The 14493-nt window shown below is 46.0% G+C and overlaps 2 protein-coding genes across 2 annotated transcripts; one reads left to right on the forward strand and one right to left on the reverse strand.

The window, feature by feature from the left end:
* Positions 1 to 14281, forward strand: LOC136431995 (glutamate carboxypeptidase 2-like). Its single transcript, XM_066423006.1, has 17 exons — positions 1 to 165; positions 6389 to 6541; positions 7005 to 7146; positions 7618 to 7743; positions 8273 to 8453; positions 8799 to 8901; positions 9130 to 9225; positions 9390 to 9475; positions 9810 to 9929; positions 10087 to 10233; positions 10594 to 10661; positions 10999 to 11105; positions 11539 to 11629; positions 12054 to 12303; positions 12629 to 12710; positions 12926 to 13018; positions 13555 to 14281. The coding sequence occupies exons 2-17, from the start codon at positions 6426 to 6428 to the stop codon at positions 13745 to 13747; spliced, it is 2001 nt and encodes a 666-aa protein (XP_066279103.1). The 5' UTR covers positions 1 to 165; positions 6389 to 6425; the 3' UTR covers positions 13748 to 14281.
* On the reverse strand, positions 1731 to 3897 carry LOC136432121 (uncharacterized). The gene is made up of 2 exons (XM_066423134.1): positions 2312 to 3897; positions 1731 to 2252 (listed from the first exon to the last, which is right to left on the reverse strand). Exon 1 carries the CDS (start codon positions 3879 to 3881, stop codon positions 3147 to 3149), a length of 735 nt encoding a protein of 244 aa, XP_066279231.1. The 5' UTR covers positions 3882 to 3897; the 3' UTR covers positions 1731 to 2252; positions 2312 to 3146.
* Positions 14282 to 14493: the final 212 nt, after the last annotated feature.

Consider the following 14493-nt stretch of genomic DNA (forward strand, 5'->3'; position numbering starts at 1 on the left):
AGGGCTTGTGGCGGGCGTAGTTCTCGGGGTGGTTATCGGCTATTTCTCCCGCCAGCCCGGCTCAGCGGCGTCCTGGGCGGAGGAGCTGGTCCGGGACGGGGACGCCTCTGTCGGCAGGAGGGTGCAGGAGGAGATACTGCCCGAGAACATCGAGGAGAATCTCAGGTAACGTCCAGAAATTTCAGGGATAATCTTATCATTATCATCATTCTTCGTCACATATTAAAATCGGTTGCGGTTACCCCCTCTCTGCACAAGTGTGATCAACTGTGGGTTTACATCTTGGCCCACATGTTTCTATCGGCCATGGCGGCTCCCAGATTTTGGGGGTCGATTTCCGTGTCTCTTGAGATGGCTCCATGGTAAACATGGTATTGATATTACCGCTTTCGAGAACACTGTCATAAAGTTAACGCCAGCTTTCCGTTTTTAAGTGAACAAAATACAGTAGTGCTGAATTGTTCCCTACAATAGAGACCCAAGTTATTGTAACGTCACCTCATGGAACGGCCCCGCCCATATGTAAACGGTGAAGGAGTGGATGGTTTATATAGACTTTCCGACGAGAGTAAAATAAGTTTGTTCATAATAAACGAGTAGATGTACCGCATGGCGTATCTCAGGACAAAGTGTAAGAAATAGTTGAAAACCCACGAGAGCGCGTTCGATGAATCGTCCCTTATTGTCCCAGTAGTCTCCAACCAGACCCAATAGATTGCAAGGACCGTATCCAACTGGAAGAAGGAGCTTATAGTGCAATCTTGGGTTGGCTATGAAAACTCCTTCTGCCTGTTGGATACGGTCTTTGCCAACCCGTAGGTCTGCTTGGACCCATGTACCGTGAAAATAAAAGTTCTCAACCAGCCGTTTCGCGTTAAAAGTTGCGTACTGTGCTGATGACAGGTGGTAAATCTTTGCTACACATCTGAAGCCGCGACTCCGAAGTGCCTGACGTTGTGATTTGTATTCATTTGTTCATGACTGCAGCGACCACGCCTTCGTTAGAACTCGGGCAACCTACAATGCTACGTTTAGTATCGTGTTCTATAGCCTTTACCGAGACCATAAGTTCTATAGCCTTCATCCAAACAAGTTAATTAATGCTGTAGGTTATTTACAGATCTGATAAACGTTGACAGCACGGGGTCATTTATCTAAATTACGCGTATCAAGTGTTAGGAAGCACGCATGGCAGGGGGCGGTTCAGTTTGGTAAACACTCCACGCCACCACTGCCTAATTGTTTCCTTATATTTGCCTTCATTTCGCACTCTCTTCTTCTCGGTCTGTTCCCTCTCCTGTTTTGCTCATCCACGAGCAAACGTAATTTAGAAAACAAAGAAAAACTGAAAATCTATGCCTCCGTGAAATATGCTTTTGTAAATTTCTTGACAAAATATAAGACAACCATGTCCATTCCTAACTTCATGAACAGCAATATTTATTTCCTGCCTGTGGAACAAATTTGTTACTGGATTATAGTGATTCATTTTTCGCTAATCTGTGGTGAAATTTGACAAAAATGTGGTTGATTTTGTATTCATGAAAATGTGATCTTGTAGGGAAATAACACTGGCTTCTGAGGGGAATTCCCCTTTAATCTCGTCTGCCTATTACCTAACGCACGTCCAATGAAGATAAGAAAATTACCATTCAAACATCACTTTATTCATAATCACAATGACGACTACACTAAATGACTAATAGTCTCAAAACATTTCATGGTGATTTTGTAATATCTTAAAACTTGAATCTCAACTGCCCTTTCTATATATACACTGATGTTCGTCCATCGTTGTTTATATACAACATGATATATACACTACACAGTGTATAACAGGGATAGATGTGTCTACGAGCTTCAACAGATCATTAATCGTTACATTTCCATCAAACTTTCAAAGAGAAAAGAAAGCCTGACTCTACAAACAAAGTCAAAAGTATATTCTTGCATCTCTATAACTCTAGAGATGTATTATGCATCACCTGTGGCGTTATATAAGGGTTATGAATTGGTCTGCCACTCAGAATGTGTTTACCGTGTTCAAAGCAAGTCGTGACGCAGATCCGACATTTCTGGAATGACTGATACAGGAGGCTTATAATCTTAACACACAGTGGTTGTTTTGAGATTAGTACATATAGATAGATAAGACTTCATAACAGGCTCTCTTATATTTCCGAAAATAATTTCATCAGGTTGGTAGAACATAGGATATTTGGAGTTTCTTTTTTCACAACCAGGAATCTCACCTGCTGACGTTTCGGTGTCTGTCAGACGCCGAATTGCGTTCTCGCCGCAAAAGCGCCACCTACATCGGCTACTTATAGCGGTGAGAAGCAGTACTCCAGTCAGAAGCTCTGAAGAAGGTGTCTGACAGACACCGAAACGTCAGCAGGTGAGATTCCTGGTTGTGAAAAAAGAAACTCCAAATATCCTAGGCTCTCTTATAATACACTTTTTTGCTGATGACGTCTTTTTTACTGGGTCGTTTGTGCAGCCGGCCCGTAACCAATAGTTACCCGGTCAGCTAATGTCACATGTTAGGTCATCTGAGATCATGAGCGTGTTTGGCGCTGTTCATGCAGCAATGAGTTGCTACACCGTATTGCTTTGTCCCCTCTTTGCCTGCAACTATATCGAGTTCTTGCCGGGAACTGCAACTCCCGTCTCAACGTCTGCATCAGGAAACGTCACGTACTACTGAACGTGATCACAAATGTCGTCTGCATTGGACGAAGCAGTGCCTAAGTCTGACACGTGTCCGTTTTTACGTTCGGTGTCTCTTTGCTGTTCTTCACTCAGTATTTTCTGTCCCGGGGAACGTCACATAGATGTGATCAAATTTGTCCTCTGTGGTAGACACAGCAGTGTCTATATATGGCTAAGTCTTACACTTGTCCGTCTTGACACTCTGTCTCTTTAGCGTGTTCTTCAGCATCATTCGTTCCGGGAAACGTCACAGGTGCGATCAGGGGAGTCGCCTGCGTTGGACGAATCGGTGACCAGGTCTGATACTTGTCCGTTCGTTTTTCCTGCCTCTCCTTTCTCTTTGCTCAATCCTGGTCTGAGTCGCTGCCGTCATTAGTTCGTTTGGCGGTTTCTGAAACCGTTGTGACTGAATCCGTGATTGGTCTCTCGTTGTCTTAATGCCCGTCATCAGATGCAGCATTGTCCAAAGATGTCGTTGCCTCAATGCTGCTTAGTTCCACGGAATTCTTGTCGTTGTCATAATGTTCACTTGCTTGTGTTTGAGCATTGACCTCTGCAATGGTGCTCGATACATTACGCTTGGCTTTGCACCTGCCCGATGTCGCAGTCTCACTGTTGTGGAGTCCCACGGAGTCCTTGTCGTTATCATGATGTCCGCTTGCTTGTGCCTGAGCGTGGACTTCTGCAAGGATGGTTGTTACATTACTCTTGGCTTTGCTCCTGCCCGATGTCGCTCTTCTCATAGCCAGTCTCCTCTGAATGCGACGACGCCGGCCATTTTCGGCCTTGGCAAGGGAAGAAGTCTTCCCTGGTTTGTCATTGGTCAACGTGTGAGGGATTGTCTCGTGTGGGTTGTCATCATCGGAGAACTGGTCTTCGTTTTCGCAATGAACTCCGTTTGCCCCGTCTGTGTCCGAAAGACGGTCGTCGTTTTCGTAGGTGATTACTCTGACTGGGGCCATGTATGACAACTGGTAGTCGTTCTCGTAGTGTTTGTTCGCAGCATTCCTTTGTCCATCGGCGTTGTCCTGCTGACGGACTCCTTTACGCTTTCTCACACAAGCGGCTATCACTCCGACGACAACGGAACATCCAACGAAAGGTGCCATCTCAACAAGGATGAGCTGCGTCGCAGATAGCACAGGACCGGGACGAGTTGCGGTCTCCATGCTCTCTACCGGTGTCGTGGCATCCTTAACGGTAGTTTGGGGCCGAGACGTGTGCGTGTTCGTGCTTGTGCTTTCCTCGTTTGTTGCGTTCTGGAGTTCGCTTGGAACGGGTGTCGGGACAGGTGCCGGGATGTGCAACGTGGAGCAGTACGCGTACGATCTCCATGACTCACGCCTTGTGGCGGCTGAGCCTTTTGTCGCGTTAGAGGCACACTTCAGGTCGCCCAGATGAAGCCATCTGAGTCTCGTGGGCAGTCCAGTGACGGGGTCTGCGCACGTGATGCTCCACTGTCTCCAGCGATTGTTTTTAAGCATCCATGTTTTCATTTCTCGCAGCCTGCAGTCACACAGGATCCCGTTTCGAGCCAAAATCAGACGTGAGATGTGCTTCAGCTCTTCAACTCTGTCTATTGACGTTATAGGATTCCAAGTCATGATGAGCTCGAGGGGGCGAGTCGTCTGATCTGTCCCCCTCGGAATGCTGGAAAGGCAGTTTCTTCTCAGAGACAGAATACGCAATTCAGTGAGTCCAGCGAACGCAGCGCCATCAATAGAGTGTAGCTGGTTCTCATCCAAGTTCAGGACTTCGAGCTTGGCCAGTCCCTTGAAAGTCTCGGCCTCCAATCGGCTGATCTTGTTCCCAGACAGGGAGAGTTCTCCCAGACTCGTTAAGGTTTGAAATGACCCTGGTTGGATGGTCATGACCTGGCTCCCCCGTATGGTCAGCGTCGTCAACGATTCGAGACGAGGAAAGTCCCCCGTCGTGATCTGTGGGATGTTCTGATGCGACACCATGAATCGTTCCAGACTTGGTGGCAACGGTTTGGGAATGGAGTGGAAAGAACAGGCTGGATCGCAAGCGAGTCCGGTGATGATTCCATTGTACACACTTGAGTACGCCGCAGTACAACATTTCAGGTTCGGGTAGGAAGCTGTGCAACCTGGTTCACTCCAGGCCAGAAATACAACCAACATAAGCAGACCGGAGTGCGCCATGTTGAAGTCGCGCCTCTACGAAGACGTCCAAGCAAAGTCTTCCACTACATTCGTACACCTACAGTGTCAAGAAAAAACTTGGAGAATAAACGAGGCTCCTTCTGTCTTTTCCCTTCTGTCATGTGCTGAGAAAATCCATGCCAATATCGATGCAAATCTTCCCAACGTCCGGGTTGAGCAGACAGCGCTTGGGGCTTGAGAAATTCGGTCTCTTCCCTTTTTGCTGCTTCTATGTTTGTCAGCACCTTTTCCGCAGCCTTTCTCCAGTCAGAAATCTTCTGAAATGAAAATGCCAGCTCGCACGTAGTCTGACTATATGCATATTCATAACGGCGTCGTAGGAACTAATAATAGTTGTTTACTGCTGAATCGAATTCTATATTCATAGCAAATGCGGATTATTGTCATTTTTATACCCAAAGAAGTCACGTAGCAAGGCACCGGTTACGTGAACGCTGGTTACGTGAACACTTTCTTGCTCAACAAGTTTACAAGCTTAAGGTGGCAAGGTGATTTTGTGGTTAGAGATGTTTACTGTCTTAATAAAATCTAAAGCTTCTGGGTTCGAATCCCTAGCACGTCCCATTGTTGTGGCCTAGGGAAGCGCCCTTTACGGCGTAGCTTCCCACTTTACACCTATGTCCTTTGGGTAACAAATGGCACTGAAACAGTTGTTGCCCGGCTTCAGGGTAAGAGAGACTTTATGCTCAATATTTATCGGTGACAGGTGTACGGATGCCATGAATAACAACTTTGCTCAGGTTCAATCTACTCTACATCTGTGGATGTATCTGTTAATAGGGACATGCAGGGAACACTACTAAGCGGTCGAACCTCAGACCGAGGACGAAGCATGACGCTTTCTTCGTCAGCTATTAGATCAATGCGGCTTAGCCATAGTAAGGCTGAAGTAAACATATTTTCGCAAAATCTAATTAAGACCTACCCCGGAAATGCAACATAAGACAATTCAACCAGGCTTTTTCTAGTTATCGCGTTGACAAATACACCCACACACCCACCCAGACATAAAACACACACCCACCCAGACATACAACACACACACACACACACACACACACACACACACACACACACACACACACACGCACACACACACACACACACGCACACACACGCACACACACACACACACACACACAAACACACGCACGCACGCACGCACACACACACACACACACACACACGCACGCACGCACGCACACACACACACGCGCGCGCGCGCGCGCACACACACACACAAACACGCATGCACACACACACACACACACACACACACACACATTCAAGACAAAGTTATGCCAATAGTTCAATTAGCTACTGTTGTTCTAGTACAGTAACTAAATGTTGCTTGTCCGGGGGTGGGGGGTGGTGGGCAGTGCATTGTCACTGATCATTAGTCTACGTTTAAAGTAATGCACGGTGAATAATGGCAAAGTTATACTGTAGCTTGAACAGAAAGCTGACTTGACGCCTGTGTCCGTCCACAGGAGGCTGACGTCCGTGCCGCACATCGCGGGGCGGGAGATGGACCTGGGCCAGGCGGAGGAGCTGCGGGACAGGTGGCTGCAGTACGGGCTGGACTCTGCGCGTCTCACCCCGTACGACATCCTGCTGTCCTACCCCAGCAGTGAGGAAGACAGGTAACCTTGATTCAATCAGTACGACCGTCCATAAAGGTGTTGAGTACAATTCAATTGGCAAGGACCTTTCAAAACTTTAACCTTTGGCACATTAAGTGTTCCCCGCTTTTGGCACCCAATTATCTATTTGTTACAGAGTTATGCAGCAAGGAGAAGGTTAAAAACTCAAGGAAGGCCGGTTAAGGTGCACGGGACGTGGCCTCCTGTACATGTGCAGACCCTATGGGTGACTGGCGTTTTTGTTTGGCTTTTGGGGCTGATTTATGCTGTTCAGTTCTAATTCTCGCATGTTTCGATATGGCCAAACTTCATCGGTGCGCGAATCCTAGGGCTACTCGGAGCGGGTATTACAAATTGATTGATAGATTGCTCTAGCCTGGAATCCAAACCTATAGAGAGACTCGGGAGCTATAATAGGTTTGGATTCCAGGCTAAGATTGCTCCTGTAACTCGTCACCTCCAGACCCAGCCGAGTGACGCTGATGGAGGCTGACGGGACAGTCGTCATCCAGTCCCAGGTGGAGGAGGCTCCACTGGACCGTTACCAGGACGACCCCAACATCGTCCCGCCTTTCAACGCCTACTCCGCCTCCGGAGACGTGGAGGTAAGAAACGATTGTAACAAACTGCAGGTTTCATCTGATAGCTCCTTTACCCATCTATTTTTGTCCGTCAAGGTTGACGGGATGGTCTTGAAATCGTTCCGTCACATGCAGCAAAATTTCGTCAAGTGATGGAATGACGGACGTGGTTAGAGCCATGGCTGTTGCCGTCTTGACCAGACTCCTTTGATTGCTGAAAAATAAGTCGACTATTCGGAGTCTGGTAGAGACTAGGTTCGCCCCTCTGGTTCATGATGGGAAAACTCTTTTGTGTCAACAGACATCTAGATGAATAGTTTGGTTTCCTGGAAAGCATGACTGCGGACGGGTCACGCACAGATACGGCTATGTTTCCTTTCACTCCGTTAAGATGTCTCTAGTGTCGTCCTTTTTGGATTCCACACTTAATTTTGCTACACGTCGTTGATACTCGAATGACTCCAGGGTGAGTGTTGTTGTGTTTCATCCCGACAGGGGGAGCTGGTGTACGTAAACTATGGCAGGGTCGAGGATTTCTTCCATCTCCAGCGCGACCTGAATATCGACCCCGCAGGGAAGATCTGTATCGCCAGGTACGGCAGCATCTTCAGGGGAGACAAGGTGAGTTCAGGAGATTGAGAAGGAACAGGGAATAAGACGTCTTAATTACAAAGTAAGGAAACCAACCAACAACCCACAAACGCCCATTACTGGCTCCTGTTGGCCCACTTTCTGTTTTACTGAGATCCCATTCTTTTTTAATGTTTGTGCACGGATATTTTCCAGAGGAGGATTTATCCGTAGCCATGCTGCTCAAAAAGCCCCAGTACTTTTTCATAACATCTTAGATCAAACTGAAACTTGAATCCCTTTGCAAGGATAGATAGCTGTCAGGTCATTATCATAATTTTACTCTAGATAACGAGTTGAGGTGTAACAATATTCAGCTTCCAGTATTCTCTATTGTCTGGTATACAAGGCTGAAACTTGTCAACTTAAAGATAAGAAGCCTTGCCGTTCAAGAAGTAGTTGTATGAATGACAAAACACAATTGCAGCAGCCACGCTCTTTCTGGATCAACTCAAATTCTTTTCCATCTTGTTCTTTCGCAAAGAGTGTAACTGGCTTTATTCATGTCAACTTTCTTAAGGCGGAAAAGGCTGAGCAGTTCGGGTGCCTCGGCCTCATCATCTACTCGGACCCGGCGGACTACTCGGCCCGAGGCTACCCAGTGTACCCGGACGGGTGGATGCTGCCGCCCAGCGGCGTACAGCGGGGGACGCTCATGATCGCACAGGGAGATCCACTGACTCCATTCTATCCTGCAAACGGTACAGACCATTCATCTATCTCATGGTTCCCCTATTCTGATCAGGAGAGAGTGCCCGCGGTAAGGGTAATATTTCCCCTTGGAACTACGGGGAACCTAAATGGAATGGTGGTCCGAAACTGCCCTGACAAATCATTCTCCCAATTAGGTTAAATTTTACTATTTTTATTCATAGTGCGTCTGGTGGAGACTGCTGTGAACATATCATGTACAGATGTTCGTTGTTGTAACGTATTAGTATGGAAGCTTGTCCTATACTACATGGATGTAGTGGATTTGTATCTCATTCAATTGTTGAGCAATAAAGTTAATACTCTCATGACGTTTAATGTCATATTCGTTGTAGACTATGCATACAGACTGTCTGAAGCAGAGGCTAAAGTAGTAGCGGGACTTCCGGGCATCCCCGTCCATCCCATCGGCTTTGGGGTCGGCATAGAGTTACTGAGGTACGTCATAAGGAAGTTCCTTCATACCAGTCAGTGACGACCTTATGAAGTTTTGCTGATTCCAGTAAGAACAGCCACGGTTGAAGTTTCCATGGTTTATTGATTGATGGATAGATGGATGGATGGATGGATGGATTGATTGATTGATTGATTGATTGATTGATGGATGGATGGATTGATTGATGGATTGATTGATTGATTGATTATTGATTATTTGTTTACCGACAGAAACTTGGCAGGCAACGAAGCCCCTGCAGACTGGCGGGGAGACCTGAACATCACGTACCGGACAGGACCAGGGTTCCAACAGCCACATGCGGGCAGGTTTGTAGTGTGACATGATGTTTTACGTATGTTTGACGTGGGAAGAAGGCTATATGAAAGCACTTTGTGCCAACTGAAAATTTTATCATTATGTCTATCTGTGTAAAGCGTCAGTTATGGAGAGAATCAATAAGCAACATTTCAAATTCTGGTCAACATCACAGGAGAGTGCGGCTTCAGGTCAACGTACAAAACGAGGTCAAGAGGACATACAACGTCATCGGCGTCATCGAGGGCAGTGTTGAACCAGGTCTTTTTTTTTTCAGTTTTCGGCTAGTAAATGTAGATGTTAGCTAACATGGTATTTTGTGTTGATATCGTGATAATTTGTAGCCTACAATGATGTCTAACATATTTAAAAGATATTGGTAGATTTGGGAATTGTATAACATTCTATTTATGTTTTGATGACCAACACCTTCTTTTCGTTAACAGATCGAACCCTTTATATGTTTAGTGTCTTGGGAGTTGGGAAAATTCTGACCGAAATAGATCACACTAGTGTATGTGGGTTTTACAGTTACTGCTTTTCGACATAGGGACTTGTACCTAGGCTTCTTATTATATTCCTCCTTCACCTGTAGATCGGTACGTGATCATGGGAAACCACAGAGACGCCTGGGTGTTTGGATCCGTGGATCCCTCCAGCGGAACTGCAGTACAAGAAGAGGTTGCTAGGGCCTTTGGAAAACTGAAGCAAGAAGGTACAGCCTCTCATGATACTTGTCCTGCATACACAATTACTTCCTCTGTTTTTGGTGCTTGATTGGCTGTTTGTTTGTTTGTTGGTTGGTTTGCTTTCACATTAAATTTTTTGTTTGTTTGTTTGCTTTCACATTTGATATCCTTCATTTTGTGAAGGTTGGCGCCCACGTAGGAGCCTTGTATTTGCCAGCTGGGGGGCTGAAGAGTACGGGTTGATCGGTTCATCGGAGTGGGTGGAGGAGTACAGCAAAGTGCTGTCGGAGCGGGCTGTGGCTTATCTCAACGTAGACATAGCTGCCCTTGGTAAGTCAAGAGATTTCAACTGCTGGCGGTTCTTTTAGAACCTCCGAGTGAAGCTCATTTACACCGTCGACACTACTAGTCTAGGAAGAGATTCTCAGAAGATGTCTAGAAAATGAGGAACGTAGCCCTCGCTGCACACAATTTGTCAAGTACCATAGATTGATAGTTGATTATTTTTAGGTATGATGCAGTGATGCACTATGGTCCAGATGGGACATCATTGTTACAGTTCTTTAAGCGGATTTCTACAAATTAAGCAAATATGCCCCAAATTTAAGATGAACCCGATTTTTTAAAAGGTTTCTCTTCCTGGACTGTATGGTGCTCCCGATGCTCATATGTTCCTGTTTGTTTCCACAGGTAACTTCACGTTCAGGAGCAGTGCGAGTCCCGCCATGTTTCAGTCTGTCTTCGATGCCACGAAAAGGGTAACTTCGATTTCCGTTCACGGCACGTTCCTACTGTAAAATACTAAGAATGACGTTGCGACCCCCACTCAGTTGACCACCGCTGTGTACTTGCCATGATTCGCGCATCGTTAGGGCATGGACACACTCATCGCAGGATCTCAAACTGAGGGCATTCATGGTATAATCGTACACGTATCGTACAAAATTCAGCTGTCTTGTTACCAAAAACGCTGTCTTAGATCTTGTCGGTGGTTGGTTTTGTCACAGCCTGCTTGGAAATTCTACAACATCAAAATCGTACGACAAATAACCAGCGCCGTTAGTAAGTCGAAACGTTGTCTCCTGTCGCTGCTAGGTGCCGGACCCGGCAGTCAACCCCGCAGGCAGCAGCTACAGCTCCGTGTACGACTCGTGGGCAGCAAAGCTTCCTAAGGACGAAGGAGATCCCAACTCATTGCCAAAGCAAGTAGCATTATATTTAAAGACTAATGTTGTCGGAAATGGGACCAAATACATAGCTTTGAAAACAATGTGATATTAACAAGCCGTTCATCATCAGGTTATCCCTAAGTAGGATGAACGACAACTTGAAGAGAGGAAAGAAACTAATCTCCAAGTAGATCTACCGGTGGCAACTTATCCATGAGCCGAAACAGTATCCTTTAGCCACCGAGGGCCTGTTTCGGCCTATGGATACTGTCTTGCCACCGGTAGATCTGCGTGGAGATTGAGAGCAACGTCTTTCCACTAATTTACTTTGTGACCACTAAACCTGATGAAACGGGGGGGGGGGGGGGGAGAGTAAGTTACACACCCAGACAGGCCAAAAGCTAGCCGGAAAACCACTAGCTTTCTGGAGCACCCATAACTCATGTACGTCTATTCTTCCTTACAGAATCAACCAGCTCGGGTCGGGAAGTGACTACACGCCGTTCTTCCAGCATCTCGGCATCTCGTCTATAGACTTCCGCTTTATCTGCGATCCGGTAACGTCCTTACCTCAGTCTGTGGATAGGTTTCTTTCGTTATTTGAGGATTCAAACAATGTAACTCAGATGACATCTACAGGGGACTGATATGTACCAGTGAATGCCATACTTTGTACCTTGTACAATTGTTGTGCAATAAAGTTATCTGTAATAAGCAATACGCAGATAAACATGTCGAACGTCTCAGTGTACGCTGGTCAAGATAAGAGAGATAGCCTAGGCTTTACGCAGCGGAATTACAGAGATCGATCAGACAGCCAGCCTTAGGAGCACACTTAACGAAAAGAGTCGGGATAAATCAGTGTGCTTGGTTGAATATGCGTACCACCGTACGCCTCATCGTACCACTAGCTTTCAAAAAGCGCCATGCTTCGTGCTCAGCCGATTTTGATTTACCGTTGCCTTTTCTACATTGCTCCAGGCCGTACTTGACTACTACGCCCTGTACCACTCGTCTTACGAGACCTTTGACCTCGTGAAGAACTTCATTGACCCGGAGTTCAAGGTTCACCAGGCCGTGGGGCGGGTGTTGGCGGAGATGGCTCTTGACCTGGCAGACTCGCTTGTCCTCCCGATCGACCCCACCGCCTACTCCACCGCCCTACAGGACATCGCCGGCTCCGTCAAGACGGAATACAGCGCGCAGTTTGATGCACAGGGCATCTCAATGGGTAACTAGATTTTTACCTTCGCCAAGGAATTTATGTAATGAAGAAACATCTACATTATGGGTCCCCTAGCGGCTTACCATGGTCCTGCAGCAGGATCTGGTTTTGATAACTCATGTTTTGGAGAAGCTAAGTGTGCTCGGGAAGAATGACATACGTCTGGGCCCTTTAACAGCTTTCTTTAGAAATGCATGGGTGTTTCAGTTGCATACTTTGAAGAAGCAGGATAAATCTACTTGGAATGTTACTTGAATTTTGTTTAAGTCAATACTTGACAGAGTTGACACCACTCTTACCTTACGTCCCTGCCAATGCTTCCCTATTTCAGATTACCTGGACTCCGCCGTGGACAATTTCACAACAGCAGCCCTCCGCTTGAAAAACAGGATGACGGACATTGACAGGAAGAAGTAAGAAAGTTGCATTCCTACTATGGCTTTAGCTTCTTGCTCAGGCCTTAGGGAAAAGAGCCAATTTGAACTTTCGCAGGGACAATTTGGTGAAGTAAATGAATATGTGAAGAACGTAAACAGTGACAAACATAAGTCTAATTTTATGGCCGTATTTTGGTGAATAGTGGAGACGCTATTTGTTAAACTTGACAACATGCTTTTGTTCTGTACAGTCCATTGGCTGTCCGTCTTGTAAACGATCAACTGATGCAGTTGGAACGAGGCTTCATCGACCCGCTTGGCCTGCCGGGAAGGGAATGGTACAGGTAAGATGGCGACTCCACAATGGTTAGAGCTTGATCATGCGCAGTGGCCGAATGTGTGGACGGGTGGTCGCCTTGGGCAGGCCGCTTAATGCTTGTACCTATGGGGAAAATTTTCGGGACGCGTTGAAGAGGTGGTCGCCTAGGCAGGTTTGACTGTACTTTGTGTTTGATAAGAATGATACATTTTTGGCTTGGGAGGACAAGTCGAATGTACTATATTGTGAGTTAGGCAAATTGTCTGTCTAAAGCCTTTTTGCGTAGCGTAGAAGGACACATTTCAATCTGATGTGTTGTACATAACTTGCGCTATCATATGACTTTATGTCTATGCGTCGTTTGTGGAATTACTCATAAGGAAAAAGCACCCAAAGTTGCTATCACCCCCTGCTGTATTTCAATTGCCGTGCCGTGAGAACTTCTGCTCTTACGTTAGACTCGCTAGTTTTCTGCGGAAATGTAAATACTCGTTAATCAGAAAGACGGAAGATAAGACAAGACAAGACAAAGGCATTGCAACAATTATTTTTCATTTCCAGGCATGTCGTTTACGCGCCCAGTGCTCATAACTCATACGCTGGCCAAGCCTTCCCGGGATTGGCTGACGCCATGTTCGACATTGAGAACGCAGCCAATCAGACGCAGCGTTGGGAGGAGGTGAAGAAACAGTTGGCTGTCATCACATACACTGTCCAATCAGCTTCCACAGCGATCGAGGAAGGTGGCTTGTGATGGCGCCTGATGCAGCTTTATATATAGCTGTAGTTTGTTGCTTGTATCATTACTGCAAGACCCTTAAATGTTTGTTGGCGTATGTGTAAACGTGTGTAAAGGTACATCCCAAGTGCTGTAACTAAATATAGATCGACCGACATTTAATACATTTGCAAGCGACATTGTGGTTTCTATCCAAAGCACCATATACAATTGATCTGAAGTACGCCCAGTAAGGTACAATCGGCTCCGCCTCTGAGGCGTTTCCAAAATATTGATCAACGGTGTTATCGTTGAGTCAATATGTTGACTTTGATTATGTACTGTGAAGTGTTTGTTTTCCATGGTCATACCAACTTTTAGGATTCTAAGATATTACATAGACATAGTAACATTTCTGGTTACGTTGGCTGAGGCTTGAGTAGGATTAGAACGTAGTAAAGACAAAGACCTGGCGGGTGTGTTTTGCTTTACAAGAGATTAAACCGCTTTACACACCAGATTATAAGCTTATGTTGTCTTGCTTCGAATAAATCTATATCCTACTTTGAACGAACCGGTTTAATCTTTGTCACAAATTGAGCGTCTGTGTATAAAAAGTAGAAGGTTTACACGTTCGCATATGCATATCATCTAACTACGATGTAATGGAGCAACTGTGCAAATTCGTTTACACATCGTTCGTTTAAGCATGTAAACTATACATATAGATAGAACACAGCATAACATTCCGTATTATACTCTAGGTATTTAATGATGGAATG

The sequence above is a fragment of the Branchiostoma lanceolatum genome, chromosome 4 (assembly GCF_035083965.1).
Source record: "Branchiostoma lanceolatum isolate klBraLanc5 chromosome 4, klBraLanc5.hap2, whole genome shotgun sequence".
In the NCBI taxonomy this organism is placed as follows: domain Eukaryota; kingdom Metazoa; phylum Chordata; class Leptocardii; order Amphioxiformes; family Branchiostomatidae; genus Branchiostoma; species Branchiostoma lanceolatum.

What these genes read in the sequence shown, in the direction of transcription:
- LOC136431995 (XM_066423006.1), top strand. Translation starts at nt 6,426, where the DNA reads ATGGACCTGGGCCAGGCGGAGGAGCTGCGGGACAGGTGGCTGCAGTAC. An exon ending in TCTTCGATGCCACGAAAAGG is followed by an intron (nt 10,662 to 10,998) that starts GTAACTTCGATT and finishes TGTCGCTGCTAG; the next exon opens with GTGCCGGACCCGGCAGTCAA. An exon ending in ACGGACATTGACAGGAAGAA is followed by an intron (nt 12,711 to 12,925) that starts GTAAGAAAGTTG and finishes TGTTCTGTACAG; the next exon opens with TCCATTGGCTGTCCGTCTTG.
- LOC136432121 (XM_066423134.1), bottom strand. Translation starts at nt 3,881, where the DNA reads ATGGAGACCGCAACTCGTCCCGGTCCTGTGCTATCTGCGACGCAGCTC.